The 23,953-nt window shown below is 48.0% G+C and overlaps 1 protein-coding gene across 3 annotated transcripts in view; it reads right to left on the bottom strand.

Annotated features, from left to right (window-relative positions):
• PLPPR2 (phospholipid phosphatase related 2) overlaps positions 1–23,953 on the bottom strand; it is a 120,266-nt gene that overhangs the window by 56,236 nt on the left and 40,077 nt on the right. For all 3 annotated transcript variants that reach the window (XM_078684178.1, XM_078684176.1, XM_078684177.1), the window contains 2 exons: positions 13,535–13,655; positions 10,002–10,252 (listed from right to left, as the gene is read on the bottom strand). In XM_078684178.1, the coding sequence (XP_078540304.1) occupies positions 10,002–10,252; positions 13,535–13,655 (372 nt within the window). The remainder of the gene's footprint in view (positions 1–10,001; positions 10,253–13,534; positions 13,656–23,953) is intronic.

The following is a 23,953-nucleotide window of genomic DNA, read 5'->3' as shown; positions in this document are numbered from 1 at the left end:
CTTTGAGGGGCCCTAGAGCTATAGAGAAGCGTTCTGCTGAGTCCCTGGAGAGGGTGAGGATTGCGTGGCTTACGGAGTTGCTGCTGGCCCAGCGGTAATACGTCCGGGAACCTCATGGGAGTCACAGAGGGGGACACCTGTTAGCACCTGTTGGAGTGTGAGGACCGCCTCTACGGTAGTACGCGACGGTAACAACTTGTCTGGTGGACTCCTTTGTGGCCTAAGTTTGAGACCTGCCCTGGTGGTGGTACTGCCTGCTTGCTTGCACTTCGTGGAGGGTGGGGCGGGCCAGTTGCTGGTTGTTGTGGAGGACCCCTACCGCATGCCACTGCATCACAGATGGAGCGAGTAAAAAGCACTGGGGCTAAGGGGCCAAAATCTGTTCAAGCCAATAAACTGGATCATTACACAGTAACTGAAGACTCGCAAAAGGGCCGTCTCTCGGAAGATTCTATGAAGGGTGCTCCACCGGGGGAAGAACCTGAACCCTCCTTAAAGGATCTTATGGACGCAATCACGGGGGTTAAAACTTCTCTGGAGCACAAGATGGACTCAATGGCCATTAATATTAATTTGATTCGAGCGGATATGGGGAAACTTAATGAGAAGGTGAAGCAGGTCGAGATTACAACCTCCAGTCTGGTGGATGATGTTTCCCAGTTGCAAATGGAAGTCAGGGACCTACGGGACTCCCGGGCTGCCTTTGATCTTAAGCTAGATGACTATGAAGGCCGTCTTCGCCGTAATAACCTGCGAATTTTAGGTGTTCCGGAAAAGTCAGAGGGTCCAGCCCCCGACTTATTTGTGGAGGACCTCATCCTCAAGCATCTGCAACCAAAGGGCCTTAGTACGTTTTTTGTCATCGAACGGGCGCACAGGGTCCCGGGCGGGCGACCCAGCCTGGGTGCTCCCCCGCAGCCTATGTTGGCCCGAGTCCTTAACTATCGGGACAGAGACGCTATTCTCCAGGCCTCGAGGGCTAACGCCCCTCTTCGGAACGAAAACGCTACTATCTCCTTCTTCCCAGACTTCACGCAGAGGGTGCAAGAGCAAAGGAAATAATTTTTGTCTGTGAAGCGAGATCTAAGGTAAAGGGGCATGTAGTACTCGATGTTGTTCCCGGCCCGGCTTAGGATAGAGGCGGAGGGCCGGGCATGGTTTTTTGACCAGCCGGAGGCGGTTGTGGAGTGGCTCGAGTACGGGGGGTCTCGATCCCCGGCAGACAGAGGCAGTGATGGCGGAGCGGACAATCCACCTTCCTGAAATGGCAGACAGTTGAGTCTTGATTTGTTGCATTAGGTGGTTTTTTTTGGGGGGGGGGTGTTTGAGGGGGGAGTGAGATATTCGTCTAATTTGATTGGAGGGGTGCGAGGGGGCGTAAATTGTTTAACTGATGTCACTCCGAACTATTCATCGTGTGGACTGGGCGCTGACCGGGGCTCATGGACTTTGACCCCCTGAGCTTACTTTATTGTTCTTTTGTTTGAATGTTTAGGGCGACAGGCACTCTGCAGTTTTCAATGGGCAGTTTTAAGCCTAATGGGCAGGGCAGCGGGGTGGGGGAGTTTTGGGGAGGGTTGTTTGTTTTATCGGTTAGGTGGTTTGTTAGTTGCATCAGCATACAATACTTGATTGGTAGACAATGTGCAGAAGATTGCACTTCTTCCCGGAGGATGATGGGGGGTAGGGAGGTCAAGATTCTCAGTTGAAATGTGAATGGGTTGGGGGACAAAATCAAACGTAGTCTGGTCCTTCAGTATCTCAAGAGACAAGCACCCGATATTGCCCTGTTACAGGAGACACATCTAGTGGGTAACACATGTAGAGCCCTACATAGGATGGGGTATCAGTTAGTGGCACACTCGGGTTTCACCTCTGGCTCCAGGGGGGTCGGCATATTAATTCGGAGGGCATTTCCCTTGGCAATCACTCCCAGGTGGGAGGATGACAGGGGCAGATATATCGGGGTGACAGGGCAATGGGAAGGTTACACTATTACAGTCCTCTCAATCTATGTTCCCCCGGGACTACAGAGCGCAACCTTTACAGACCTTGGTAGGCTTTTGCTTGAACTTCCAGAGGGGCTTTTATTCCTGGGGGGAGATTTTAATTCTGTAGTATCTGGGGAAGTGGATAGGCATCCCCCGCGTGTTCTGGGGCCCGCTATGCGGTGGCTGCCGGACTTTATGGGAGCGATGGGACTGGTCGATGTGTGGAGGCTGTATCACCCGGATAAGAAACAGTACACATTCCATTCGGGGGCCCATAATAGCCTCTCCCGATTAGATTACTGTTTGCTCCCTGCCGCGCAGGCGTCCTATATAACTGAAACTGCACATTTAGCCAGGGGGGTCTCCGATCACTCACCGGTATGGGTCCGTATGACTCTCACCCGGGGCTCTGCTGGGAGGGTAGACCCTATTAATCCATGGTATCTGCATGGTCCCAAACTCCGCAAATAACTTTTTAAGGCGCTGGATAGCTACTTTGCTGAAAACAAGGGGTCGGTGTCTTCGTCAGTGTCCCTCTGGGAGGCCTTTAAGACTGTCATTTGGGGCCACGCCCTGTCACTGATAGCGGGCTCGAAGAAAGGAATAGGGAGGAGGCAGACCTGGAAACTGAGATTGGGTCGCTGGAGGAGGAGTTGGAAGTGGGAGTAACGCAGGCCAAACTTCATGTCCTGAGCCTTAAACAATAGGACTATAAAGCGCTGGTAACCGACAGGGCCAGGACACTTGGTAGGGATCAGCAGGGTAGACTTTATGATTTGGGGGATAAGGCTGGGAAGCTCCTTGCTTGGTTAGATAAAAAGGACTGGGCCACTCGTCTTGTTTCGGAGCTACTTGATGAAGAGGGAATTTCTATCACGGATCCGCAGGACATTGTCAACAGGTTTGCCGCTCACTTTCAGGCAGTTTATACCTCGGTCTCTGTCCGGTCAGAAGATGACTCATCTTTTACTCCGAGACATACAGCTCCCGTGTCTCTTCTCTGAAGACCGGGACATCATGGACAGCGCTTTTACAGTTGATGAGATTGCCCAAGCTATTCGTTCTCTTAATTCAAGGAAGGCGCTGGGCCCGACCGGGCTCCCCATTGAACTCTATAAGCTCAGACCAGACAAGTTAGCGCCCTACCTCAAAGATATGTTTGTTGAATCCCGTGACCGAGGGGTTCTCCCTGGGAACCAGAGACTGGCATCCATTGTGGTAATTCACAAGGAGGGTAAGAGTAAAACAAACTGCGTCTCCTATAGGCCTATCTCCCTTTTGAACGCCGAGCCGAAGATATTGGCCAAACTCCTGTCGAACAGGCTGGTAAAGGTGGTGGGAGGCCTGGTTCACCCAGATCAATCGGGCTTTATGCCCTCACAGGAATACGGCATTAAATTTGCGTAGACTGCATGGAGTTCTAGCCAGAGCCCACACTCTTCTGGAGCCAGCCTTGATTGCCTCACTGGATGCGACCATGGCTTTTGACACCGTTGAATGGTCCTATCTTTGGGCGGTCTTGGCTAAGTTTGGTTTCAGTCCCGAATTTATCAGGTGGGTGCGCCTGCTGTATGCCAAACCACTTGCACAAATAGTTGTAAACAACAGGGTGTCGGCGCCATTCCTACTCGGTCGGGGCACCCGACAGGGCTGCCCCCTGTCCCCCCTCCTTTTTTCGTTGGCCCTTGAGCCACTTGCTGGTTGAGATGGGAACCATCTATCTGCGGCTTGAGGTGGTCTCCGAAATGGGAGGATCGTATATCCCTATATGCGGACGATATTCTGCTTTATCTCACCTCTCCTAGGAGGTCCCTTAATGATGTCTGCGATGTCCTGGCATCATTTGGAAGGAATTCAGGGCTTTCCATTAATTGGGGGAAATCCTTGGTATTTGTGCTGAGTGGTGACCCCCTGGTCCCTCCTCGGCATTGTCCCATACAAATTAATACAGTGGGGTTCCAGTATCTGGGGATTTACATTTCCCTTGATCCGGTGGCTAGGTATGACCATAACCTTCGTCCCCCCTTGCAGAGACTTCGGAGTGACATTGCACATTGGAAGAGGCTCCCCTTATCTTTGTTGGGGCAGGCGGCCCTCTTTAAAATGATGGCGCTCCCCGCTTCCTCTATGCTCTTCAGAACACTCTTGATGTGGAGCCAGCAGGCTATTTCCGCGAGATCGAAGCGCTACAGCGTGGCCTGCTGTGGGATTGAAAACCACGTATTGCGTTGGCTAAGCTCACACTTCCTTGTTATGATGGGGGCATTGCACTCCCAGATATCAAACGATACTACTGGGCTTCTCAGCTGGCGGCTATCAATCATGGCACATATGGCCCGGTCGCAGACCCAGGTTATGCCATGGATAGGTGGCTCCTTCCCGGGGGAAAGTACCACAGGGCGCTGTACTCGAGGCCGACGAGACTAGGTTTGACGGGGCCCACCAAGCTTGCTGTTCGGATCTGGCATGATGTCACTAACTCCCTGGGTTGGAAGGGGACAGTTACTAGGGCCACCCTGCTCTTCGACTCGGAGAAACTAGGCCAGCTTTGGAGGGCGAAGGGATTCGATAAGTGGGAGCTTATAGGGATTTCCACAGTTGGAGATGTGTGGGGCAAAGGGAAAATCAAAACATTTGAAGAACTGCAGGCGGAATATGCCTTGACGGTTTCTGAATACTTCCGCTATGCATAAATCCGACATTCACTCCGGGCGGCACTGCCTGGAGCTTCGCCTCTTGAGGACAGAATTCTGGATGGCCACCTCCCCGAAAAAACAATCTCCCTAATATACAAGAAATTGATTAATCATAGGGCTGATCCCCTTGCAGAGTTGAGGGCCAGGTGGGTCCAAGACGGTAGAGAACTAGATGATGAGGACTGGCAGTTGGCTGGGTCCTCCCCAAAGGAGGTGGCTATTACAGCTAGGCTGAGGCTTGTTCAACTTAAGGTATTACACAGGGTTTACATTACGGGCCCCCGGCTGGTACACATGGGGCTGTCGACCTCGGGACTATGCAGACAGCAGTGTGGTCAGACTGGCACGTTCTTACACATTATCTGGGAATATGAATATATTACTGCATACTGGCGCAAAATACATGACATCATACACAGGGTATTGGGAGTTGCCTTGATGCCAGAGGCAAGGAGGTGCCTCCTTAACATATGGGAACCCATAGACTTAAATTCAGCACAGACGCAGTGGGCTACACTGGTTTCATGCTAGCGAAAAGAAATATTGCCCAGTTATTTTATTTATTTATTTATTTATTTAGACATTTATAGAGAGCACTGTTACCCGGAGGTGTCCTGGCGCTAATGAAATACTCCAGAGGGAAATGCACCGAGGGGAATTAAAGTGTAAACAACCAGGTCTTGATGCCCTTCCTGAATGTCATAAGATCAGTTGTGTTTCTCAAAGCAAAGGCCAAGGAATTCCAAGCCTTAGAAGCTCCAAGCACAAAACTCCTACCCCCCCACGCGCTTTCCTTATGCGGGGCACAGTGACCAGTCGCAAACTCGATGATCTTAACTGTCGGGGGGGATTATACTATTGAAAATGATCTTTCAGACAGGCCGGGCCGGCGCCATGGAGGGCCTTAAAGACCAAACACAAGGCCTTAAAAGCAATCTGCTTCCGCACGGGCAGCCAGTGTAATTTCTTGAGTTCGCACGACACAGAAGCATACTTCGGAATGCCCGTCAGGAGTCTGGTTGCTGCATTTTGCAGCACCTGCAACTTATTAAGAAGCCCCTGTTGGGCATTTAGCAGAAGGCTATTACAGTAATCCAGCCGGGGTAAGACCAGGGCCGTAACGACTGTCTTTTTACTGCTTTCAGGGAGGAAAGGGAGGATCTTCAGCAGGATTTTCAGAAGAAAATAAATAGAGGATGTTAGGGCACTGACCTGGGGCCTGAATGTGAGTTGGTCATCTATTAGAACCCCTAAGTTCTTCGCCATTGCCACAGGAAGGGGGGGTGCTCCCATCTATTCTGGACACCATTGCGGGCTCCAAAAGTCATTACTTATTCCAAATACAATGACCTCGGTTTTAGCTGTGTTCAGTTTCAGACAGTTTTCGCCCATCCACCTCCCCACCGCCAACATGCATTTATGCAGTTATGGGGCGCTGAGCAGCCACTCACGTTGGAAGTATGGGAAAATAACTTAGACTGGTGCATGTCAAGGGAAAAAACTGTGTACCTTGCAAGGGGGCGCCCTCGTAAATGGTCGTTGGTATGGGGACCCTGGAATCAGTACAGAGGAGAGATTTGTGCACCACCCAGGACTGCCGTACTTGATGTACCCCCATCCTCGTGAATTTCTTCACCATGTGTACACTAGGACTTCCTGTGCACCCTCTGTGTTATTTATGCTATGACAATACCTCTGTAATGTGATTTTTGCTGATACTTATTCAATAAAAAGAATTGTTTAAAAAAAAAAGAATAGATAAGGAATGTTTAGGGAAAAAACAACATCTTAACTTATACTATGCAGTTTACATGCAGCTCCTTGATGACATTTCATAGGTCACTGTGCTACATTAGGATTGTAACTTAAGAACTGCAAGCAACTAAAGGATCTCTGTGAAAAAAGCGGTAACCCACTGAGCTCACCACACACAATTCAGGTATGTGATCTGCATAGTACATGTTCTTCCTCCCCTACATTGGAAGGAGTCAAACTGCGACTAGACAAAACTCTGATCCCTCTCCAGTATGAACATTAATCATCAGTGTTATCTTGACATTTTAATTGTTGCATGAAATCTTCTGGAAGCACAAGAATTTCGGCAGCAGGTGCATGTAAACCCATATTTTATTTTTAAACACAAACGCCCTTCAAGGTCAGCGCCAGGTGTGGCTGCACTGCCCGCCCTTCAAGGTCAGCGCCAGGTGTGGCTGCACTGCCCTAAAGGCAGCCCTGCCTACACACTTTGTCCAAGCACCTGACTACCTTCTTGGGTGATGAGTGTGCTAAACAAATCAGTATAACATAACAAAGTGAACATTTCATGATTGGCAGTGAATTCGTTCAGGTATGTTTGAGAAATTAACGTTTAAAGGGTAGGGTGGCCACACCCTCACGAACATGTGTGTAGGGCCCAAAGAGACCCTCTATTAAGTTAGATAAAAATCAATTAATATTTCTGGTTGCTAGTACCGCAGTGCCGAGGAAGGACACTCCTGTAGTGCGACAGTACTGTTAGAGTGGTACTAACAATCCATTAAAGAAAATTACAATGGTCTGGTCATAGACTAGGCCCTGCGGTCACTCGACGTTGTGCAGGCCGTTGGCAGTGTGCAGTGGAGGTTGGCCGTCTGCAGTGGGTTGTGCACAGGGTCAACCCAGCTCTGCACACTGCTGAAGTCTGTTCGGAATAGGGCTTGGACACCCATAAAGGGTTAGGCAGAACAGGGGCTTGTGGGGGTTGACGGCAGGGCCCAGACCAACCACCCCATCATTTATATCATCAATGATGTTATGTAAGCAGTGCAAGGCCAGGGCACAAGTTATAGTTATAACCTGCGAAATTCAGTGTTTTTTCATTTCTTAAACATTAGTTCTGATCTCATTTGAACATCTAACTATAACATCACTTTAACCTTTTTACTTTTTCAATGAATTTTTGGGGCTCTTTTTAACATAGGCTAAGACCTTAATACCATATCTCACTATAACTTCATAATACACATTAAAATCGCCCTTTGCATGGGGCACCACAAGTTTATCTGTGTCACAGTGTGTGCTCCGCCCCTAAAATTAAGTTCTAAAGACATCACTGAGGAGAAAGTGACCTCTCCCAGCCTGTAGAAGAGACTGGACCTCACACTAAGAAGCGGCCACTCTCTGCTGCACATAGGAAGGTACGCTGTCTGATAGGAAGGATCACTCTGTGCTCCATAGAGGAAGGGATTGCTCTCAGAACATAGAGGAGGGGCATGCCTCTTTACCAACATAGGAGGAAGGTACATCTCTCAACCATAGAGGATGAGTTTTTCTAAACCCACAAAGGAGGCAAGCACTAGCAAAGCCAATAAGTCTCGCCGATGCAAGAGCAACTGGCTTTTGCCAATGTGTTTTAGCCATGTTGTAAACCAGTGTGGCTGCTGTTCAGTATGGCTAAAGGTTGGTGGCATAGAGGAAAGTCACGTGGAGTGTTGTACAGTGGAATGGCGAAGAGTAGAGTGGAGAGTTGTAGAGAGGAGTGGCAAAGAGTGTCATGTACTGGAATGGCATAGTGTGGAGTCGCCTAGAGTTGCATACACTGGAGTGGCATACACTGGAGTGGCATAGAGTAGAGTGGACTAGTGTAGAGTGCATTGGCGTAGAGTGTTGTAGAGTATAGTGGCGTAGAGTGCAGTGGCATTGAGTGCAGTATAATTGAATTCAGCAGCATACAATACAGCGTTGTAGCTTGCAGTGGTGTAGATTAGAGTGGTGCGTAGTAGAGTGCAGTAGTGCACAGTGGAGTGGCCCAGAGTAAAGTAGCGTGGAGTAGAGTGGCATAGAGTGCAGTGGTGTAGAGTAGAGTGGCACAGAGTGGTGCAGAGTGGAGTGGCATAGAGTTGAATGATTCAAAGGACAGTGGCACAGAGTAGAGTCGAGTGGCATAGAGTGCAGTGGCATAGAGTGGTGCAGAGTAGAGTAGCATAGAGTAGTGCAGAGTATAGTGCCATAGGAGGCAGTGGCATAGAGTGCAGTGACGAAGAGTAAAGTAGTACAGAGTGAAGTAGTACAGAGTAGAGTGGGATAGAGTTAAGTGGTGGCGAGTGCAGTGTTGCAGAGTAGAGTGTAAGAGTGCAGTCGAGTAGAGTGGCATAGTGAGCAGTGGCGTAGAGTACAGTGGTGTAGAGTAGAGTGCAGGGGCATGGAGTGCTGTTGTGTAGAGTGCATTGGCGTAGAGTGCACTGGTTAAGAGTAGAGTGATGTAGAGTGCAGTGGCATAGAGCGGAGCGGCACAGAGTGGAGTAGAGTGGCGTCACATAAATCCTCTCACTTTGAAGTCAAAGAAAAGTAAGCAAGCGTCGGACGACAGCGTCTGACATTTGACCTCGCTCTTTGAATGCACAGCAAATGTGACAAGATAAGAACTAGATTTAAAGGCCTGTTTACAGGAAGGGAGATCGAAGAAGAATACTGTAAACATGGTTTAGTCAACGGGATGGACAAACTGAACCTGAAAAGTCTAGAGCAAATAAAGCGAGCATATAGAAAGCCAGAAAATGTGAATTACAAACCACAAAGAAAATGGTAATCAACATGCTGAATGCATTACAAGTTCAACTTTCTGAAAGTCTCCAATATGTCTTTAGCAAATCAGACAGCTACACTGTCTAGTAGGATGCGATCTAAAAAGGGCCTCTATTTGCCTACAGAGGAGGAAGGGCCTACCTTGCACTATAGAAGTATTCTCTGTCCCTATGGTGAGGATGGGACCAGGACACTGCATCATAATAATGAAAGTGACCTACCTCTGTACAAAAAAGAAGGGTGTCCTCGTTCTAGCCTACAGAGGAGGAAAGGACTACTCTCTGTTCATAGAGGAGGTGGTGACCACTCTCTGATCCGTAGAAGAGTTAGACCGGACACAGTGCTGGAGGAGGAAGGGTCCTCTCCCTGCCCTACAGACAAAGGACCTCCTCTCTACACTCTACCTGTAGAAAGTCCATGTTTTCTCTCACTCGGGGGTGAAAACGATCTCACTCTGCCACTAGAGAAAGAAGGGTCTACTCCTTTACACTCTGTTAGACGAAGGGGCCTAATCTCGGCCCACAGTGGAGGAAACTACTCCTCTCTCTTCTTAAAGAATGGGAAGGCTTCTCTCTCTGGCTAAAGGGCTGTCTTTAGCGTTGAAATCTAAACTGGTAATGAAAGGAAGGCCACCCTCGGACGAACCTCCCTTTTCCACAGATGAGGCTGGAGTTTAACAACTTGTGCCAGTACGTTCCCCAGAGCCCCTGTAAGCTAAGAGATGGTCCTTAGTCTGGTACACAGTGCTCACCACGGTGTAGATGGCAGAGTAGGCACTGAGAGCTGCGTCCTTGGATGGGAAGGCCTTGCGAGCGGCAGTCACGAGCATGGAGTTCCCAGAGCAAGCCCGCTTGTCCGCCACATATTGAGTCGATGATAGGCATCCAAGGGCTGTGTAGTTGGGTCGGCACACTGTGAGAAAGTGAGGTGTCTGGTTTCCCGTGACCACCTGGCCAGCATTGGCGAAGATCGTAGTGGTGAAGAGGCCAAAGGAGTACACACCTGTGGGAGGTAGAAAGAGCTCAGTTATGGAATTTGTAACCTTTGGGAGACAGCAAGTCACACAGTAGGGGGTAGCGATGTGCACAAATAGGGCTGTGGCTGTACAGGGGACCTAGTACTGCAACAGCAAGCATTATACTGAGTTTGGAGAGTTCCTCAAATAAAGACCAGAGGCAAGAGCTAACCGAATTCTACAGATAAAGAGACAAAGGTCAGACCCCAGTGTCACACGAGCACAGGTAGCGCCCCACAATCTTGTTGCTGTAATTCAGGATGCGCCCCATGTAAATAATAATTATGATCCTATGACCTGTTGCCTCATTGTTATGATTTGATGACATGTTTGCCTGGCATCTGCTCAGATTTTTTCCTCCGGCAAGAGTATATTTGCTTGGCAGATTCAAGTGCAGGTCAACTCTTTTGTTTGAACCCAAGAAGTCGATGCGCCTGAAGTCACTATATTGTATAAGTTAACGCTGTATACTCCTGACAAGGCCATGAGGTCTTCCATTTTGCATCGTGGTCTTGGGTGTTCTTCAGTTGATAGGGTGTTGGCTGCAGGTAGGCCTACCTTGGTTATGTTGGTTGATGCTGCCTCAGGTTCAGAGACATGCTCTAAACATGGTGCAGTAACTGGTAGGTCTCTGAAGCATGAGGCATTTCAGAAAGTGTGAAAATAGATGGAGTCCCAGGTGAAGGTAGCTACCCTTTTTATTATAAGTGGTATATTTGAAATACTCTTTAAACCACTGTGATTAAGAGGTGTCCCCTGGTAGGGCCAAATGAGCTACCCATAGAGCGTACAGCCATATGAAAATGTTAATTCATTATATTTTGGTGGAAGTGGATTAACTACTTAATTGTTGGCTACTACTTTCAGTAGTCTCTACGGCTATAGAAAAGTGGTAGGGCGGGGGGATATTGGGGTGGGTTTTAAAAATAAAATACAATAAAAAAGACTTAACTGCAGCTCTGCTCCCGCCAGCCTCGTTGATCCTCTCGTCACAGAAGTGGATGGGATTCACTCCACAGGCTCCCCACCCAATCCGATTGCTGCTCTCATGCTATACCTAGCATGAGAGCAGCGCCTGGATTGGACTGAGCGGGCTGGTTTTACACTTGCTCAGGCACAGGAAGTCTGCAGCTTTTCTCCAACGGGGCTGTACAACACAGCTGGGTTGGAGAAACATTTTTGCGCATGTCTGTTTGGCCAGCCTAAGACCACCGGCCAAACTGACGTGCACTTATAAGTGCCTACCACTCCTCCCTACTGCTCATGTGACACTAGTCTAGAACAACAAACAAGGGCTTTGACTCATCTACAGTAAAGCAGAGTCCAATACTAGAAAAACCAAAGAAAGTGCCAATACTGTATCCAGTTAAGCTAAACAAGCCAACCCAATTGGGGCTCAGACTAACAAAGAATCAATTGTTAGTCGACTGTTGAGACATATCAAATGTATTTATTTCTTTTTACTAGAAAAATGTTTTTTTAGATAACACAACCAAAACAAGCAAAATACTTTTCTTATATATATATATATATAGAAGGGACGAAGGAATCCAAAGAGAGGTAAATTGAAATTGAAAAGTAGGACAAACAATCTGTGTGGTGAACATAGATTTTTAACAACTCTTTCAAACACCAATCATTCAACTATCATACTCACAATCCTTACAACACATACCGAATACTGTGCGTGTGGGATGAAACCAGAAAATAAAAGGGGGTCAAAAGGCAAAAGTCAAGAACGGTTCAACAATAATTAGAACCTAATTAGACAAGGTACTTAATATCAAAACAATTATAAAAAACAATCAGTATATACATTTCTTTTTAACCATAGACCTAACGAAGAAGGTACACAAGGTCGACGCGTTTCGAATCGGACCCTTTGTCCGATTCTCATCAGGACCAGGGAATCTGTGTGTATTCAAAGTAGTGTCAATGAAGGAAACAGATGTCTGCACGTTTTCTTTTCGTCAATGGAAGAAATCCAAGTCAAAATGCGTGGTGCCCGAGTAGTCATGGGGCCGTCACAGTGAAGGGCTCATTAGATGAGAGCTGTAAGGCGGGAGGTTGTGTTCAGCCTCCAAATTGCATGAATGGCGGCGAATGGAAGTCTGGCGGCCGCGAGCTTCTTTTAGTTGTCCACGTAGTAGAAAGTGAGGCGCATCTCAGTCAACTGACTGAGATGCGCCTCACTTTCTACTACGTGGACCTTCACTGTGACGGCCCCATGACTACTCGGGCACCACGCATTTTGACTTGGATTTCTTCCATTGACGAAAAGAAAACGTGCAGACATCTGTTTCCTTCATTGACACTACTTTGAATACACACAGATTCCCTGGTCCTGATGAGAATCGGACAAAGGGTCCGATTCGAAACGCGTCGACCTTGTGTACCTTCTTCGTTAGGTCTATGGTTAAAAAGAAATGTATATACTGATTGTTTTTTATAATTGTTTTGATATTAAGTACCTTGTCTAATTAGGTTCTAATTATTGTTGAACCGTTCTTGACTTTTGCCTTTTGACCCCCTTTTATTTTCTGGTTTCATCCCACACGCACAGTATTCGGTATGTGTTGTAAGGATTGTGAGTATGATAGTTGAATGATTGGTGTTTGAAAGAGTTGTTAAAAATCTATGTTCACCACACAGATTGTTTGTCCTACTTTTCAATTTCAATTTACCTCTCTTTGGATTCCTTCGTCCCTTCTATATATATATATATATAAGAAAAGTATTTTGCTTGTTTTGGTTGTGTTATCTAAAAAAACATTTTTCTAGTAAAAAGAAATAAATACATTTGATATGTCTCAACAGTCGACTAACAATTGATTCTTTGTTAGTCTGAGCCCCAATTGGGTTGGCTTGTTTAGCTTAACTGGATACAGTATTGGCAATTTCTTTGGTTTTTCATGTGACACTAGTCAGCATGGTCGTGCCCCACCCTAACCATGGCTCAGCAGGCAATGAGGTAAGAAAAAGAAAATGATAATAAGATGGTTTTATTATCATTTTATTTTTCAGTGGGACGATGCTCCTCCGCCATAGCGGACGAGCCGCCTCTGGCTGCTATCATATCTATATTTGCATCTTTTTAAAATGTTGGAGGCAGGGGAAGATGCTATTGGAGAGCGAAATACTACATAAAGTTCTAGCTGCCTAACTTTGAATACTGCTGATGTTATTCTCCTTTGGGTTCTGAGTGACACCATAGGTACATTGAGCTTAACTCCTGTTGTCTATTTGAGGTCATGCCCACTTGTCCTTACCCAGGAAACGCACGATACGCCTCAGTAGTGGGTTGAAGTAGCAGCAGTCCCCGGAGATGATGGTCTTTTCCTCCCGCCAGTTGGACTGCAGGAAGAAGGCAGTCAGCTCCCCTGCGAGGATCTGAGACATGGGAGAAGAAGACAGCGTGCTTTTGAGAGCGCTCGTTAAAAAAATATATAAGCCACTTACAAAAAGCTACTGGTAATGAATGACACTACGAGGTAACATTTCACATATAGAACAGCAAAATAGAAAGTCACTTAGAAATGCCCTTGAAGTCAGTCAGCAATCAGGGCGTCATTGCTGGTGTTTAGTTAGGCACCTGCCTTACTGTCCCAGAGCAAGGGGCCATGAGCTGGCATTCTGCTGCCACAAATACCCTCAAAAGTGGCCTTGATAGAGTGAGCACCCAAAAGGCATACTGTCAGGTAGCATAGGGCTGTGATAACTGTTGCTGCGAGTTGGCGGCAATTGCAAAATTAATAGGAAGCAAATTTAGTTCAGATATGTGTAACTTCGAAGTGAAAAGCTCGACATGTTTAAGTTATAAGTTTGTTTACTGGGAGGTTTTGTTTTGCTTTTATTCTTGGTGCATCTCGCGCTTTAGCGCATCCTATTTGCATATCTGGCTTTTTTAATCTGTGCATCTCTACTTCCTCACCAGGCCTCAATTTAGTATATTTCTAAGAAGATTCCAAGTGAACAGTCGGCAGTGGACTCAAACTTTTCTGATCAGAGCAGAGCCCAGTTTCCTCTCTTGTGTAGGCATAGCTTCAGGGGGAAGGGATGGGGAGGGTGTTTGGGGTGTTACACCCCCCCAAATACATTCATTTTAATAGCTGGGTACAGGTGCTTTCAGTCGGGTATGGTGATGTGTCTATCGGATTTCACCTGGAATTTTGACAGACTGACAAAAACGCACACTCCCTCTCTCTGTATTGAAAGTCTAAAAAATATTTGACAGTTTACAAAATATTGTGTTTTCCCTCACTTAGTATCCCTACTAAGTGAGGGGCCCCTTAAGCCCCTCTGCCCTGCTAGTCGTATACTGCATTTTAACATTATATGTCTGCATGATTGTTGGGAAACCTGAAGCTCACCCCTCCCCCGCCAGTCTTACTGACCATGCTAAGCCGCTGTGTGAAGGTGGTGTCACAGTTCCTCTTCAACTTCGCTGAAACGGAGGCCTCTGTCCAGAGATTCAAAAGTTCTCAATATGGCTATGTGAATTATAATGGAGAAATATCTACTTTAGTATAACAACATATTTTCCAACAGCCGCAAGAGGGCAGGGGCGGTCCGTAGTACTCCTCTTTTAGCATTGCGCAGGTTTTCAGGGCATGCCTTAATAAGCTTGACAGAGCGGCTAATTATGTAAGCATCACTAGAGAGGGCCTTTGGCTTCACCCACATGTGGGGAGCCAGGAGTACATGTTTTGGATGGGCAGAAGGTGTGTGCTTCCACAAAAACGTGCCTGCCCTTCAAGCAGCAGTGATCATTTTGTTTATTTATCCAGTTGTCTAAGCTTGAACTTTCAGGGGCATATACATGACATTGGAATTGCATTAAAGTGTCTTAGATAACTGCACAATTTATGTTGTTTTTCTCCGGCAGCAGCACACATTGGAAGAGGGCAGTTATTAACCTACATGAAATTTTAGTTTTGGTTTGACAGTTCAACTGTCACTTGACCTTTTAACTTCCACCAATATTATTCTACAGTTATTTGCTTCCACACAAATACATATCTTTTCCCATGCTATTTACTTTAACTCCTCCCATGCTGGTGACGGAACCGCTCCGTCACCAGCCACGGGCGCGCTGTGCTGATGACTTAGCGGTTCAGTCACGGCCCGCTCGGCGCGCCTGCGCGGCGCGGATTCCGCACCTGCGCTGGACGTTCCATTGAGCGGGCATGGCCGTGACGGAACCGCTCCGTCATAAGAACAGCGCACCCAAGGCTCGCGACGGAGTGGTTCCGTCACGAGCATGGGAGCGCCGCGCGGCCACCCCACCCCCCCTAGCGCTGCAGTGGAATTGCCGCCGCAGCGAAAGGATTAATGCTTCACATTATCAATCCTTCAATTAGAAAGTGTTGGACCCAAAATCAGTAAGGCTACACCTATTTAACATACAAGCAACTTCACACGTGACAAAACTGATACCAATTCAATCTCGCACCATGATCACACAAATCAATTGATATGATCATATATTTTTATTTTTCATCTGTTATCTCATATCTATTTGCCAAAATCGCCACATTTCATTATTCATCTATTAAAACATACATTTTTCAAAAAATGTTACACAATATAGAGACACAACAATATTTTTGCAGTAGATGACATTCTTTGAAACAAAACAAAACATTGAACAATACATTAATATATAAACCTGATACATACATCTTCATCACTCCGGTTCTGTAATTTGTAAAAATACTATTTCATTTTATCATGCTAAACACAGCCCTTTAAGCTGGCATTTCAACACCCTGCGAGAAATAGATGTTTTAATAGATGAATAATGAAATCTGGATATTTAGGTAAATAGATATGAAATAACAGATGAAAAAGAAAATCATATCAATTGATTTATGTGATCATGGTATCACACTATCAATCAGCATTCCTTTAAAGCCAGTGCTATCGGCATTGCCAATGTTAATGGTTTTTAGATTCCATGTCATGTCACTACTGTGGGCCATTGCTTTATTGCTCATGGGCATAAGTAATCCTGCTGACAGGTAACCATTTTTCTGTCAGCTTATTATTTTGAAAAATGCAAAAGGTGAAGCAAGGAATGCCTGAAAATATTCTAACCACTGCCAATCACTCAGGGTATCATTCCAACCCATCTTTCTTTCTTTTGGTCTTTCTCCAGGTATTCACTCTGCACAGAGTATTGGAAGCTATCTAGGTCTTGGGAGTGCCATGTTTTATATAGTGCACATTGTGATCACGCCGCAGCTTTGTTTTCAAACATTTTATCTTTTGATTTATCCTAGGATGCATTTCGAAAGCTACTCGCACTTTAATTTTAACCAGAAGCAATGCGCTTCCTCCTACGGCTGGTGCTCAACGCTGATTGGCTGACCTTTGCCAATCAGACTAGCCGAGTGGAGCCAGTTGTTGCCCCCGCTACTTGATGCACGCCATTGCACGGACGCGCTGCTGGAGCGCCAAAGGCAAGCCCGTCTGTGCCTGGACATCGCCAGGCGCCAGGCATTCTGCCTGGTAAAACAGGCACAAGCTATCAAACTTCCGTGATGAGCTCCTGTCTATCAAGGCTCAATTCAACACATGTATTAATCACGCTTGGGCCCCCACGAGGGTCCTGTTAATTGCAAACAATGTGCATTTAAAATAAGGGCGGGAGGTACAACCTCAGCACCACCGCCTCATATCGCGGAGTTTAGGTTATTTAGCTTGAACTGTTGGTCTCTGGTCAAACATCATGTAAAGGGGTTTGACCTACTACTGGGGGAATCCCCGGATGTGCTGTTTTTAACAGAAACCTGGTTGATACAGGACTCTGTTGTCGTGCCTTGGTTGGCGTTACCTCAAGGCTATGCTACGTAGTAATTAAAAAGAGTCTTATTCCTGCAGTTTTACTGGGGAGGATATCCCAGATTGCGAAAATGCCTTTTTAAAGTCACCTTAAACTGCATTCTTACAGTCTCAGGCTTGCTTATCTATCGACCTGTGGAATCTGGATCCCGTCGGCCGATTAGAGTAAAGGGAGGCAGCACTCCGGCGCCACCGCCGTACGGGTCCAGTTTTGGGGTATGGGGTCGCATCCAGGTTTCGGCTTCCACGCCTCTGCCGCAATCTCTGCGATTTTGGCGACCCTCTTGGGCCTTCCATGGGTCTCTCCATAGCTGTTGCCTTTTGAACCCCATTTGTGTTTTGTGTCAACGGAGGGCGTTCCTCCAGCCACTGCCATGCCTCTTCCGGGTTTAAAAAAAAGTGTGTTTTCTCCTTGTAAATCACTTTTAGCTTTGCCGGGAATAAGAGCATGTACTGGATGTGGAGGTCTCTCAGTTTAGCTTTAACCGAGTCGTAGGAGCGTCTCTGCCTCTGCACTTTCTGGCTGTAGTCCGGGAAAATCATTATTTGGGCATTGTCTAGGCGGATTGCCCCATGTTTTCTAGCTTCCCTTAGAATCATATCTCTGTCCCAAAAATTCTGAAAACAAGCAATTACTGGCCGAGGTCTCGCTCCTGCCTGTGGCTTTGCCAGCAGTGCTCGGTGCGCCCTTTCTATGATGAAACAAGTCGAAAATGTATCCTTTGGGAAAGTGCGTAGTAGCCAAGAGTGCAGGAACTCCGCCATGTTTGTCCCTTCGTTTCCTTCCCTAAAGCCCACGAAGCGGAGGTTGTTGTGTCTTGTCCTGTTTTCTGCATCATCCACCTTCCACAGAAGCGGCTTATGAGAGGACTGAAGGTCCGCCATGCCTTTCTTCATATCTTGTATGGTATCCTCAGCTTTCCCAAGTCTTGTTTCTGATTCCGTTACTCGTTCCGCAGGATTTCGGAGGTCTTGCCGTAGGAGCGTTACTTCTAGGCTCACCTCTCCGATCTTGTTCTCCAGGGCCTCACGAGACGCTTGTATGGCATTCATCAGTAGGGCTGTGTCTGAACGAGCAACCGTAGTCACCCTCTGGCTGAGGGGCCGTCGTGGTGTAACGATCCAGTGGTCTCTGTCTGGGGGGGTTTAGGATCCTTGTCCTTCTTGCCCATGATGCACTTCCGTGGGCTGCCCACCTGCAGGGACCACTCTGTCCAAGCGCTGAACAGCCCCTCACCGCGGCCCACCACTCTCCAATCCCCCTCCAAACGTCCCTCCAATACCCGCTGCTCACCGGGGTCTCAGCAGGCCTCTCTTCCCGGACTCCAAGTATAGCCGGTAACTGTGTACTCACACGAGGTGGGGGAACCAGGAGCGGGGGGGCGAACGGGGAACTCCGTACCCCCAGCCGAGCAATCCCTGCAGGGTCCGCTAGAAATCACAGCAGGTTGTGTCCAGTGTGGTTTGCCAAGTCCTCTGCAGCTCGCGTAGCCCTCACTGAGCAGGATATGAATTGTTGCGGGCAAATTTGGTGTACCCCCAGTTCAGATCGCCAATCTCAATTGTCCCATACACCTCTCACCACTGCGCCCGTAGTCGGAGGGATGCGCGATATGTGCCCCGGATCCGAGCTGTGCCCTTTCAATGCCGCCGGGAACAGTTAAGGCCGCCTTTCACCGTGACCTCTCATGACTCAGACCCCGTCCCCAGGAGGGGGGGGGAGCACGGGGGGCCTCCCCTTGGCCCCGCGAGGGTGGAGGCCCCCGCTGTATAGGCCTGCTGTTCACTCGGTTCCCCCCACTTGTGCCGCTGCTCCAGGAGACCTCCCTGTCTCTTTCCACTTCAGGGGTCCAGGCTGCTTCCTCGCTGCTAGTTCAGGTGGGCCGGCGGGGCAGCCACTTCGCGCCGTGAATCACCGCGGCCCAGGGTCCCTCGGAACACCCACTGCAGGCTCCGCTCTTCCAGGGGCAGCCCTCACCTTCTGACTTGGCAAGAACAGTCGGGCCGGTGGGCCAAGTCCAGCGTCCGCTCCTCCTCTGCACCGCACGCCGGCTCCCCTGGGCCGATGCAGCGTTCCGCAGGAGCCCCCGCTCTCTCCCGCGGTCCCAGCTGCTCAGAAGGAATGCGCCTCTCCAAGTCAGGGGCGCCCGGGATGCGGCAGTGCCTCCGGCTGCGCCTCCTCTCTTTTCAGCATCCCAGCGGCGCCTTCTTGGGTCCCGCTCCAAGGCCCTCGGGGGAATCCACGCCGCTCTGGAAACGGGCTCGCCGCGGCTCTCACTTGGCACCCGGTGTCGTCAGGGGGGATTATGGACCCCTAAGGATGAAAGGACATCGGGTTTCGGGACTTCAGGCCACCATATAGTATGTCGGATCGAAGTTGCCGGAGCTGCGGAGGCACACGTCCTACTCGGCCATGTTGCTGGTCACGCCCCCCTACATATCAACACTTTCAGTCTTTGCACTTATCAACAACAAATCAGATTTTCGATACAGCCACTACAGCCACCCACTACCAACTGTTATATCAGCAATCCCCACTATCAGCTCTTATTACCACCAACAATCACATTTTTACCAACCCACAATGAGATTGGCCTTAATGTCCCTGTCACACAAACACCACCAACAATATTAAGTTGACAACAGCTATTGGAAACCTTCAGGACTGCCTTTAAGATTAATTTCCTTGTAGACTCAATCTTATAGGGATTATTTAGTTTGTACTGTACTTTCTTTTGTCAGCTTGCCTATTTATTTGAATATTATTAAAGTTTTTTTCTACTTTATGTTAGCCCTCTACTAATTTACTGTTGCCTCTTGTTGCCTGTTGCCATCTTTATGGTTCTAGTTTTGTGTACTTTGATTGATAAGGTGATTTTACCCTGTAGGACTACTTGTTTTCCATGCTCAGAAGGCTCTTGTCATGTGTCTTGCACATTACACATACTAAACATAAGCATAAACAACTTGTTATGCCTACTACCAACTTTTCCTTTCTTCACCAACCCTCACAATATCACTATCAACGGTTACAACCTTCCCTGCTTTCACCAACACCAGCCAAAACACTATTCACAACACCCCGATATCCAGTTCGACACCTCACCTACCACACATGCAACAGCCCTCCCTCACAAGCCATCCCCACTTGCACCAACCCCCACTACCCCAACCCCAAACTTCCACCAATATTTACAAAACCAACCACTTGCAATGTTAACAATCCCACCATTATCTCACCCAAAGCTCACAGGCATCACTACCTTTAAAAACAAAAAAAAACACCATCTGACCAAAACAACCATCTGCACCAATCCTTATCATCCCCACCACCAGCAACCACCTTCAACTACCTGAAGCAACTACTATAGCTCCACCAACTCCACCCAATAATCAATGATCCCATGATTACCTCCAACACCAATCTCCACTTCCACCACTACCATTTCACAACATCCATGTTGACTGGCACCTACACTCCACCAATTGAGCTCACACGAAAACAGAGATGTATCACCACCATCAACCCGCAGCACAATCCCACCAATACCACCTGTTCTCTTCAACTCCACTAACTCTACCAGCCATCACCACCAATGGCATTATGCAAAATGATGGGGACCCTGCTGAGTGTAAGGAGGGGCCCCTAGGTCACCCATATCTCATAATCATTGACCTTGGCCTGAATGGGGGTCACCGGAATGGTAAGGGTCCCCTGAAGGGGTGGGGCCCCCTGCACTGCTTCTCACCACTATCCCATCTCCAACTCCACCACTACTACAGCCTGTTTTTCTTAAAACCCACTGCCTACCACCAACCTCACCAACCATCCCCCCAAATGTGTCTGACCCTGCCCCCATCTCCTTAGCACTGTGACAACAACTATTCCCCGAAAACAGTGCTGGAGAGTAGGGGAAACATACCAAATCCTGTTTCCGGCAGTGCCTGCACGTTGTCTGCATTCCGCTTGGTGCAGCAACCTACAGGCAAGGAAGGGGGCTTTCTTATTTTCACTTGCAGCTGGGCACAAACAAAGACCTGATTTATAGGGCCATCAGTATTATTCTGTCTGGGAGCCATCTAGAGCCTAATACCTAGATGTCAATGCAGTGAAAGGAAACTAAGGCACTCAGTTTACCCCTTCAAAAGTGCTTAAGAGATACTATGACTTGGAGGCAAGTTTTTGACTCTGTTCAACACCCCTATGTAAGACATATGCATGCACTGTACGTATGCAGGATTTATAGATGTCCATTAGTAACTACCCAAATATTCATATAGATATCACTAATTCTTTTTTTATATAGTTCTTTTATAGCTCCACTCATCCCATTGTAAGGTGTCAGAGCATTTTTCGTCCCTAACAGATACCAACAAGCATTTACAATGCAATAGGTCTCGCAGCATTAAAGTTTGAGTTACTGGCATTGTAAATGACAATGGTTTGCATTTTTTTTTAATTTGCAATTTGTATATGAACATTGTTTGTGAATGGTTAGTTGTTGCTTATGCTAAGCAAAGTCGGCAGTAATATAGAGTGCTAGTTTTGCTTGTTATAAGCATGAATAATTATTAGAAAGCTTTTTGACAAGTAAAGGTAAGTTTACAGCTGCGGGCTTAAACAGGTTTTTTTGTTTTTTAAAAGAAACGTAAATGTTGCTGGACACACTGAATGTATGTATAATGTGTAAAAGTATGCTGAATACAATAGCCACTAGTAAAAGCATGTAATGAAAAAAGCAAAAGCGAATTTTATCTTTAAAAATAGAACGTCTAAATGTAAAAATATTTGCCAAGCGTGTCAATACTGTTTTTATCGGAAAAAATGGAACGGATAAATGTAAAAAAATCTGACAAGCGTGGTAATACTACGAATGTTATTATCATGAATGCTTGTATATGATGCAATTAATTTCACATATGGTAAACTGTTTATTATTTTATATATAACACGTACACGTGAGTATGTGGAGCAGTACAGAACTAAAACAAACGGCATGAAGAAGCAACATAAAAGGACCACACTAAGAATGTTGGACCCTGTCCCCTTGCACAGTCACTCACCCAAGACCGCAGTGCACACTTGAATAAAGCATTGAAAAAAAATGTCTCCACTAAAATAGCATTGATCTGCAGGGCTGCTCGGTGTTATTATTCTACCAGGGTTATTGAGCCTTAGTTTTCGTTTTAGTTTGTAGTGCAGTATCACGTGATATTGCTTGTGCTGGCGAGGGTTGCTACAATGTTGTAATTAGTCATGGCGGAGAGGTGGGTGAGGGACTGGCACTGCCAGCTCCAAGACGCCTCAGTCTGCCGGGTCAGATGACTTATTTGAGTGAGGGGGCCACTGCCCTCGAAGCATGGGGACTGCTTCTGCGCAACATCCACAACCATGGAGAGACAATATAAAGATACAGACCACCTATCCGGCCCGTAGTCTCGCGTTGTAGGCCAGGGGATAGAGGACGTCCTGGCCAGTGACAGCTGCTAGGGGGCATTAGCGACCACACCAAGGGCGGGGGGCGCAGGCAATACGAAAATGGCCAGAACATCTACCCGAGACCATTTTTCCTAACCTGTATCAGCCGCGGTGCGTCCATTGGGGCATAGGGGCGTAGCCCCACTAAGCCTGGTGGACGCATCTGCGGCTGCGACAAGAGACTCATGGCACCAAATAAAATGAAGCGCAGCACAGCGCTTCAACCGGGACAGACACGATGTAATTGGGAGTGCGCAGGGGGTGGGGCTGGGGGTAACCTGGGTAACAAGTAACAACAACAATAACAAACACCTTGGACTCTGCTGCGCAAGAGGCATTCAGGGCAGAAACTTGCCCGCACATGCGCGTTACCGTCAATGTGACCAGCACGGACCGAAGGGGCCAGGGTGTGCGTCTTTAGCCTGGCCCCGTTGATTCAGAAGGTGCCAGGGCGAGGAGTCTGTGTGCCCCCCTAGCCAATCCTGGTGCTTATGCAGCGCCAGGATTGGCTGGTCCACCGCGCTGAAGGACAGGCAATCTACTATTGGATGCCGCGCGTCGTAGGCGGTGGCACACTGGCTCAGGCCGCTCAGGACTATCGTGGCCAATCACTGTGACTTCAGCATATGAAGCCATTCAGTGATTGGCCATGGGCATTCCGTTTCACGTGCGCGGTGCGCGCCGTGACGTTGTTAAGCTGCAACTCCATTAATGAATGACATTTTTGCTGAGACGTGTTTCATCGGCGACACAACCGCACCTTTCACTTGCAGGCTAGTTGCATGATATGCGGATTGCGCCGCATAGAGTACAAGTAAGAAATCCCGTACTGCAGCGGAGGGCCGGTTGCTCTGCTGGCTGCAGAGGAAGCATCCCCGGCGGCTGCAGGAAGCCGCCCGGTGTCTGCAGGAAGCGGCAGCCCGGTGAACCTTAGGTGACAGGGACAGATCTGTTACAAGGAGCTGGGGGTGGGAGGGGAAGCCTGCCCTGGAGAGCCCGCAGCCGCTGGGGAGGAGGCTCTGCTGCCAGGGAGGAGGTGTGACTGTGACCTTTGTCAACTTCCCGCCCTGCCCCATCTCCCGCTAGCTCCGCCCAGTGTCAGATTCACCTGTTCACCTGAGCACAGGTGGAGCAGCGGAGAGGAAGCGACACTGGCCGGGGATACTTCTCTGCCGGGGAAAGTCGGTGCCAGCCCAGGACCCGAGCCACAGGGTCAGATCCGAGGGGGCAGCAGCATTGGGGCGCCTGGGGGAGACGGAGTAAGGCGAAAGAAATATAAAAGGGCAGCTTTTAAGGGTGTCGCCGAATATCTGAACATGATACAGCACAGGTACAGATCTGAAGTGGGTAACTGGGTAGAGCTGGC

This window comes from Lissotriton helveticus, chromosome 1_1 (genome assembly GCF_964261635.1).
Source record: "Lissotriton helveticus chromosome 1_1, aLisHel1.1, whole genome shotgun sequence".
NCBI lineage: Eukaryota > Metazoa > Chordata > Amphibia > Caudata > Salamandridae > Lissotriton > Lissotriton helveticus.
This window is presented reverse-complemented; position numbering and strand designations above follow the sequence as displayed.